Source organism: Triticum dicoccoides, chromosome 5A (assembly GCF_002162155.2).
Source record: "Triticum dicoccoides isolate Atlit2015 ecotype Zavitan chromosome 5A, WEW_v2.0, whole genome shotgun sequence".
NCBI classification, from domain to species: Eukaryota; Viridiplantae; Streptophyta; class Magnoliopsida; order Poales; family Poaceae; genus Triticum; species Triticum dicoccoides.
The window spans coordinates 259,901,563-259,911,252 of record NC_041388.1 but is presented as its reverse complement, the minus strand read 5'-3'; the positions used below and the strand labels follow the sequence as shown (position 1 = coordinate 259,911,252).

Genomic DNA, 9,690 nt, shown 5'->3' with positions numbered 1-9,690 from the left:
TTTTAAAAATACATGACGAATAGTTTTTCCAATATAGGCCTGAGCATTTTTTTAGAATACATGGTAAACATTTTTCAAACCTATTGATCATTTTTCTAAATAGAATGAAACTTTCTTTATGCGACTAGTTGTTTTACGTTGCATAAATTTTCTCTAGAAAATGTCATGATTTTTTTAAATGTATGAAGTTTCTTTTAAAAAATTGCTACGGACATTTTCTTTGAATGTTATGATTTTTTCCATTGTGTAATACATTTTTGTAAACATCATGAACATTCTTTTGAAATGTATGAACATTTTTTAAATGGTTCAAACCAAATTTTTATTGAAAATTTATTATTAAAATAATAATATAATAAATTTATTCATGTTTTAAAAATTGGTTGGAATCATCAAAAGTGCCCACACTCTAAAAACTGTTCGGGGATTTTCAAAATTTGTTCGAGAAGAAATTGATCAGAATACCAAATTTTGTTCTTATTTCTCCGAAAAATATAGAATTATAACGTTTTATTCACATTTGAAATACACTTTTTGAAATTTTATAATTGTTTGTGTTTTCAAAAATATTCAACATTTAAGAAAAAATCACAATGTGTAAAAAAGGTTTCAAGAAACTTCAAGTGTGCCTTGTAATCTGGACCCGCCCTATGTTCTTGAACGTTTCCTGTTTCCCAAACAGCAATAGCATCCATCGGTTGTAGGCACTTTCCCAAGTACTCGAGGTCCTGAGTTCAATTCCTATTCAACGTACTGCATCGCTTACATTTGTTTTCGCGCTCCAGTCGGGAAAGCAACAAATAAAGAGAATGAACGACGCGGTGGGCTGATGTCACGCTCCAGTTGGGAAAAACAAAAATAAGACAACGCGGGCTGAACGACCGCTGACTTCTGCTGATGTCACAATTTAGATGTGAAGTAGTATCTCACATCTAGATGTTATATAGTCAGACCCAAAATATATTATAATCACATGAGATAAAACTAAAATTAGAAAAATAACGGCTCTGTGTCGCTGCAGAGGCGCAATCAACAAAACCTTCTTTTTTTCAAACAAAAAAGTTGCCATATTGATTGGATATAATTACATCATGATAATTAGGAGTACATTACTTTCTTTTACCATCAGGCACTATTTGCTCTCAGAATGTTCTGATATTACAAAGAATAAGGCCCCCATATTCTATCCGGTTCTTAAAGGCCACCATGTCTGTTAGTCTGTTCTCGCTCACTTTCTGGACAGCATAGTCATCGGCACAATAATTTGACCTCTCTTTGCTGATTACTCTGCTGAAACTCCTTAGATATTGACGAACATCACAATTGTCGACAGCTTTCACTGGCTCGTGTGTGAAAGAAAAACAAGAACTTTTGCTTCGTGGTGTGTCAAAATCATCACTAGAATTGTTTCTAGTTCCCAAACCAGGGGACTTGGCATGACTAAAGACAACACCGTCAGACACATCAGATCCAGTGATGCTCATTGAGCACTGGGTTTGGTTGTCAGATTCCTGGGAGGAGAAAAAAAAGGATTTGTTAATCTGTGGTTGAGATTATTCAAACCATCTGCATAAATCTTGGTCTGCTAAAATGCCTTGTGAGAAAGTTTAACATTGGTATTATCATATAAATCCATAAAGATTCAAAGTTGAAATGTAGACAATCCTATGAATAAGAACACCGCTGCAAATGGATGACAAACAGAGAGTGATGACCCCACCCCCACCCCCGCGTCGCCAACCCTAGGCGACACGAGGGGCGATCGCGCCGCCGGCCCTAAGCATCCTCCCCTCGTCTCCTTCGTCCAGCTGCCACCTGAGGCCTCCCCGGCAAAGTCTGGCCTATGATGGCGGGGCGGGGCCTTATCCATCGCGCGGTGGTGGCGATTTCTCCGGGCGACGGCGGCACATTGTTCGACGGAGATCCGGTGGCAAGGAGCGGCGGGATCCCTACGGTGTGCGTGACGGCGGCGGCGGCGGAGGCGCAACCTCCCCGCGGCGGAGATGCCCCTGTGGCGGCAGCCGGGATCGCGGGTCTTGTCTTGCCCAGATGGGCTTGGGCGGGCCGGCGGTTCCGGTGTGCATCTACAGGCGAGCGTGGTGGGCCTGGCGACGCCGCCTGTAGGCACCGTGGTGGTGCCATGGCCGGTCAGGCAGCGGCTGCTTGGATCCCTTATGTCCAGTCCCCGGCAGAGATGGTGACAGTCCGTGCACGAGATGCTTGAGGGAGGATCTTCGAACAGATCTGTGTGAAAACCTGCTATCGGCTAGCTGCCAAGGCCGGCAGTGGCGGTGCTGTCTGCGTCGTTCCCTTCTTGAAGGCATCGCCGTGGAGATGTTGAAGGCCACTCTATGCTACCTCCGGGGGAAACCCTAGATCAGTAGATCAGATGACGACGGCGCTATGGTGTCGTTTCCCTCTTGGGGGCGTTATTCGTGGAGGTGTACACGGACCGAGGGACCAGTGGAAGGCTTTTTGGTGGAGCGGTGCTTCAGCTTACAGATTGCTGGCGGCGGATCTCGGCGGCATGGCGCAGTGGAGACTCGGCGTCCGATGCAAGGAGATGGACTCGCGGGAGGAGGAAGCTGTCTGGCGTCATGGTGGCGTCGATGGCAGGGAGGCCTGGCAAGGTCGGTGCATCAGTTCTTCTGCTCTGAGGATGGATCAATGGAAGATGGAGGTGACGGCCCTTGCAGCGTGCGGTGCTCACTAGCAGTGTGCCGGGCCGGTGTGTGACCCAATCCAGGTAGTGGCTTGGATGGGGCATCCGGCTTTAGATGTTAGGCTTCGGTGCGATGTCTGTTTGGTATTAGGCCCGGACATTCGGCGCACCTTCATCAAGGGGATAGGAGTAGCAACAGCGTTGGCAAGATGGTGGCTTCAGGCTTATTGATGTATCACCTTGGATGGTCTTTGCGAATAATTAATAAAATGGTTGCATGCATCGTCCAGATGCAGAGGCCGGGGGTACATCCTCCTTTTCCAAAAAAAAAAAAGAGAATGATGAACCTATCAGATTCTAATATATGAAAATAAAGCATACTGTAGTTGAGTTTTCATGATCACCACAGTTGAGGTACACTTGGTTGGTTCTCATTGAGCCTCTAAGCTATAAAAATGAGCAGATTAACATAGTGCGCTTCTACAGTTTTATTTCAAACACATGTTCAGAATTTACTTTTTCTCTCTCTATTTCTCTACATTTTCAGAAATGGTTAATAGATATTCTGCACCAACACCCCAGAAGCAGATGATCAGAGCCCTTAGCATATTGCCATTTGTAGACCATGTAACACAGGAATAAATTCTATAACAATAACCAGGCTGTACCTGACAGTCTTAATAAAGTGTACCACCACTAGTCGTTGCAAGAAAACAAAATTGATGGCCAAACTTGAAAATCAAGACTCCAAGTGTGGTATATTGATTCACTGACCTCATTATAATTGTGTCGATCAGTTGGAAAGTGGGATCCTAAAGAGCTTGACCCCCCTTTGAGGAGAAATCTACTGTTGCTCTTTCGCGGGACAGTCCCACCTGAATTTTGATGAGGTTCCTCGAGTGAGGAGAAATCAGTGCTATCTAATGTTGAAATTGAAACACACTCCTCGAAGTAACTGATTGCCTCTTCAGCCAAATGCCTTGACACTCTCAATCGCTCTATACTACTCTGGAACCACAATACAGAGATAAAGGTCAGTTAAAACTTATAAGCGGGGAAATAAACAGCCCAAAATCATACGTTATCAGCACTAACCAAGAACTAGACAGCACTAGTAGATGTAGTCATATAAAATGGAGGACTAGCAAGTGAATTACCTTTCTCCTTGGTCGCCTTTTATGCGTTTCAGACAAACTTGGAACAGTCACTATGCCCTTTAGCATTCTACTCAGTTCTTGTTCGCGCTGCTCTTCAACAGCCAAATCTGCCCGCAGCTTTCGAGCACGCTCATGTGACTACAGACAAGTAACAAAATGTTTATATTTGTCGACAGCATAGAACTGAAGACCTAGCACAATACCCATAATATTTCCAGACCTGTTTCAGTTTTGATGTGTACTCAGTGATGTCAGGAGCCAGCTCAACAGAATCTGGATCAAACTCAAGAGGGATTTCTATTCCCTCCCATTGCAGCTTGGTCGCATTGTGCCTTTCGACTGAAACCAGCTGAGTAGCATCTGGATCAAACTCAAGAGGAATTTCCACAACATCTCTCTGTTTGAATTCTGTTGCATAATCACTTATATCCGAGACAAACTCAGTAGAATCCGGATCGAACTCAGGAGGAATTTCCAGAACTTGTTCCACTGGGACAGTTGAATGGCTCATTTGTGAGATGGCCTATTGATGAAACAGTAACAACACCGCAGTGAACAACTTAGAAGAAGAATATCAAACATAGTCTCAAATTACGCATTTGGTCAATAAATATCTGCATGTGAACTCCATGTTATGTTCTTCTTGCTTTCATAGTTTCATACTACGAACCCCTACTGAGACTTAGTTCTCTTTAAAGAGTACGCAGGCCCCGTTTGTTTCAGCTTTGATTGGATCCTGTTTGTTTCAACTTTATTGGATTCGAATCACATGTGGATTCGCTTCACTGGCAAAGCTGCCACTGAAGTACACTTTGAGGTGCTTCAGGCAATTGCACCGAAAATGGCCCGAATCCAGATTCACCTTCACCGGCAAAGCTATTCAAAATAGCTGTTTGTTTCAGATTCCAGAGCCAGCTTCACTGGCAAAGTTGAATCTGGTCCAAGATCTAGCTTCACTGGCAAACGAAATAGTTGTTTGTTTCAGATTCCAAATTCAGCTTTACTGGCAAAGCTAAATCTGGCCCCTGAAGCTCAAACAAACAGGGCAGCAATGCCTTTATCCACAAAATGCATGATCCAGTTTGATCTTATTCTATTTCTATCAAATCTCTCCGATAGGCCAGATAATGTGCTAACTTTCCGTATAAAACGTTAACAATTCTTTCACTCTCTGACGCCGGTGACGGGTGCTCGGCACCTAGCACTGGTACTCTTTTTTCCCGAAAAGGAGGTTAAACCCCCAGCTTCTGCATCATGTGATGCACACAACAATCCTTATTACTAATTAATCAGAGTACAAAACAAAGGCAACCACGGCCAAACCATTACAAGATATGGACTAAACACCAATGAGGCTACGACTAAGTCGACTTCTTCCGCAGCAACGCCTTCATTAAGGAATAAGCGCCCAGGTATTCTGGTACAGTGACACAGTATGGTTACTAATACAACCAGTGTGGATCAGCCAATGTGTGAGTGAAGTTTGGGACCAAGGCACTGTTGAAGATGTCATGTACAAAAACGGTTCAATCTAAGGTCCACAGTAGAAGGGCAACTCACATTGACAGATACGTATGACGAACTTGGAACTGAATTACGACTCCTCCAAGACTGCATTTTGCTTGATAAATCCACGGTTTCTACATCTGTCTGTGAATTTAACAAGAACAGAATCCTTCATTAGTAATACGAATCGCCAAGCTAACACAGCATAAACATTCCTAGACTCATCTGGACAGATAATACAGCAATCTGACAAAGAGCGGCTCGATTCATTTTTATTTTTATTTTTTGCAGGGAACCAGCACCACGAGGGCCTGGTAGACAGAAGTAGAAAGTACTGTCAAAGCTACCACAGGAGCGGGTGAACCCCCTATACCGGAATTGGTAATTGTTGCAGCTTGGTATGTGTGGTGGCAAAGACGCCAAACTGTGAACGGAGAAATGATACAAACCCCGGGCAGAACCACACTTGCTATCAAGGCGCTCTCCTAAAGGTTCTAACCAAACATAATAATTAGTTGCGGAAAAGGCCTAGCAGGGGCTCTATTAAAGTTAATGTGGACGCAACCTTTTTCCAATGATCTCTTCATGGTGCTATAGGGGCTATTGCACGTGGTGATCGTGGCCAGTTTATAGCAACTGCAACATGAGTAGTGCTGATTCAGTGGAGATTTTGTCCATCAAGCATGGTCTTTATTTGGCAGCGAGGATTGGATGCAACATTGCTCATATTGAGTTTGACTCTAGCTTTGCGGTGAAGTCCATGCAAAAACAGGATGATTACCATGGTGAGGAGATTGCAACGATCGCAGAATGCGATCAGTTGATTTGTGACTATGCAAAAGTCTCGTTTTCTCATTGTTTTCGGGAAGCAAACTCGGTAGCTGATTGTTTTGGAAAAGTTCTATCCCTGATTTTATTTCTCAACCTCTTGTAAACGACATGGCTATAATTTGAGAATAAAAGTCTGTCAAGAAAAAGTACTACAGTACTGCTCAACCTTATCTGTTCTTTTCCAATTATAAAGCAGCCAGAAAAGGTGCGGAATTTTCCAAACGAAAGTAAAGCTGTAATCTTTATCGGAGATGAAAAATCCCAGCTCAAAGCAGAAAGTCACCAACCACGGAGCCGCGGCACGGCCGTGCCTCACCGACCACCGACCGCGCCAGGGAAGCCCTGCCTCCACCACCGCCATCAGTGCCTGCCGACGACGGCGCCGAGGTGGCAGCGCGCCGACGCTGCGGCGGCGCGACGGACACCGACCGCGCCCTCCCTGAGCCGCGACCCCTGCTCTCCTTCCTCCCTCTGTCCCCAGAGTCCTCCGGCGGCGGAGGTGGAGAGGAGGCCCTCCCCCCGCGGTCGAAGAGCGGGTTGGTGCGGGTGGTGCCGGCGTAATCCCCGAGGAGACGGTCGCGGCGGGGCGCAGGGGTGACGCTGCGGGAGCGGCGGGGGCAGTGGGGCGGTGGCTGCACGGGGCGGTCGGCTGAGCCGTGGAGGTTGCGGCGGGTGGTGGATTTGAACGCCGACGACGCCATCCGCGGCGCCTGGCCTGGCTTGGCTTGGCTTGGCTTGCTGCTGGATTTTGGTTTTGGTGCGGAGGAGTCGAAGCTGGGAGGGAAACGACCGTGCGAGGGAGGAAAGGCGGAAAACGCTGAAGTTTTCCCCTCGTGGGGTGTGCGTGGTGAGCGGGTTTAGCTTAGCTGGCAATCACTAGTTTACTTTTACTCTCTGCGACTTAAAATGCTAGATCAACTCTAAAAATTACTACATCTACTCCGTCGGTCCCAAAATAAGTGTCTCTAACTTTGTAGGTGTCTCTCTCTTCAAAGCATCAAATATTATTAGGTGATTTCACCATAAATACGAAGCGTGTCACACATAATAAAAATTATATCGAAATTTCGAGACCATCAAATCAAACGATCACCACTGTCACCAAAACGAGCCATCGACGCGCTACTGTCGCCGCTGCCCTACCGAAGCCAGCTTGACCTTGTCAATGACAACCGATAAATTTCCGGGCATGTTACATGTGCCCCTAATAATCAGCGCCCCGGAGCCGCAGTCTTCATCGTTGAACCCTTGCATAGATCTGAAGCATCTGACACCAAATCTCGCCACCTGACGAGAAACCCTAGCATCACCGCCCCAAGGAGACGGCAGGAACCCCGGAGCCCTGTCGAGTAAGTCCAAACGGACAAGCTCGAGGAGGATCGGACCCCGAAAGACAATCTCATGGAAAGAAGTGTGCACTGCATGTGCACGCTGTAGAATAGGAATTAAACTTGACCAGTCTAGTAACTACATTGGGCATGATTCCATCAAAATCGCAACAAAAACCTCAACAGTAATGAACTTAAAAGTTTTTTCTCGAATATGCATGAGTGTGCATATCATATATTTTTAAAAGGGGAGGGTCAAGAGCTGTTCAAATCCACCACCCGCCACAACATCCACCTAACCAAACCACTGAAGAAGAAGTCTAGATCACCTTGTAGTAGCCCATCCGCTCTCCAATTCCTCCCTTCTCGATCAATATTCCTTAGAGTCATCTGGAGCGACGGAGTAGCTCCATCGAAGACCATGTCGTTTATGTGCTGCCAAAGCTCCCATAATCCAAGCATGATGATCACCCTTAGCTCTCGTAATGAGCTTAAAGCTAGGGGCAATGTTACGGTGTTTCCACCATGTGTGAGCATTTTGACCTAGGTGTTCCTGCATTTCATTCAGATAAGTATATCCCTATAGCCAAGCTTATATTGCATGTAATGCATAATGAAGTAAAGTATGTGTTGGAACTTGGAACACCTTGTGAAGATAAGCCTAGTTGATTGAATAGAAAGCCTTCAATATCAATTTTAGTAAGATGTTTGGCATGGTTGCGCGATGAAGATCTTCTGTCAGGTTTTGCACACACACGAAGTTGTTGTGGATGCACCTCTTTTGCATGAACAGTTGAATACACTATAGCACATGAAGACTAATGTGGGAAGGATGAGGCAGAAGGTTGGCAATTAGCTTGGAGAAAATCTTAGAGATGTTCTGGATCAAGCTAATCAGGAGTCTCCAACCTAGGAGGCGTCCACCTTCGCAGGGAGAAGGATGACATTGGCCGCGTTAATGAGGTTAGAGCAATCTGTCCTGAGGTAGGCAAATTGCGGTATTGTAGCTACAACATCTGCATTGATGGTGTTCCAACATAATTTAAAGAAGCTTCCATGAATCTGCCAAGGCCAGATGACTTGACCAAAGGCAAGGAGAATATTGCCTCATTAACCTCATTCTAGGTGAATAGAGTGTCGAGGTCTGACATGCCATGATGGTTGGTATCTAGGTTCTCTTGGTGCAGAACTTTTTGTTGTTGCATGTTCTTGGCAAACATGGGCAACCCGACACGATGAGTCCGAACCTGAATCTCGACAGTCAGGCCAAACTGTTTTGGCCTGAATCAAAAGCCTGGAAAGACTCGAAATACCTTTAAAATATGGTTCTAGTAGGTGGCTTATAATATCATATTTACATACCATGTAAATGATTAAAAAAAATTATATAATACAAAAAGGACATTTTTTAATTGTTTTGGGCCGAGTTGTTAAAGCTCGGGCTTGGTTTTTTGGGGTCGAATTTTTAAAAGCCCAACCCAAGAAATACCTAGCTATGGTTCTGACAAAAGATGCAATAGTTTGGCTTAAAAAATATGTGTTTTAAAACAAGCATGAAGAAAATAAACATTGTTATGTGAACATATACTTAAAAAAATCAAAGTCACGTTCATAAGCACATGCCTCATTAGAATCATATAATAAAAGTCATAGTACAAGCCACGTACACATCGACCCGACAAAACAGAAAAGATCACACAATGTTAGCCTTTGCACAGAAGAACACCAGCCAAGGAAGAAAAATACAATTAAGACCGAAGAATCCTCTGAGCTTGACAACAATGTCCGTCACCTGCCTCTGGCGCCACCGCAGAAGCCACCAAAGAAAAGAAAATAATAGATCAGTTTCTCACCCGAACTCGACGCGGCTCCATCGCTGATATGCAGTTTTGCGGGCCTCCAAGTTGGCTCGCCAAAGGCAAAACCATTACCGTTAAATGAATCGGACCAAGCAACACCCCGGACACGCCATCAAACTCCAGATCTGGCACCCACACACGGATAAGACGTCGGAGGAGGAAACCATCCACAGACCGCGAACCCAGTACAAGATCCACCATTTTCCAGATGTCGTCGATGCAGACCACAATCGCCATCTACTCCTGGACTACATGCCAAGCTTTGCGCCGCGCTGGAGCAAACACCGTCGCAACGACGAAGCCCGAGGACATAGTTCCACCATAAAGATGTCGCCGCCGCCCGTCAT

At 45.3% G+C, this 9,690-nt stretch overlaps 1 protein-coding gene across 1 annotated transcript; it reads right to left on the bottom strand.

Moving 5' to 3' along the window:
* Positions 1–1,029: 1,029 nt before the first annotated feature.
* On the bottom strand, positions 1,030–6,937 carry LOC119300893. Its single transcript, XM_037577792.1, has 6 exons — positions 6,444–6,937; positions 5,380–5,469; positions 4,040–4,342; positions 3,820–3,957; positions 3,437–3,670; positions 1,030–1,511 (listed from the first exon to the last, which is right to left on the bottom strand). The coding sequence occupies exons 1-6, from the start codon at positions 6,855–6,857 to the stop codon at positions 1,143–1,145; spliced, it is 1,548 nt and encodes a 515-aa protein (XP_037433689.1). The 5' UTR covers positions 6,858–6,937; the 3' UTR covers positions 1,030–1,142.
* Positions 6,938–9,690: the final 2,753 nt, after the last annotated feature.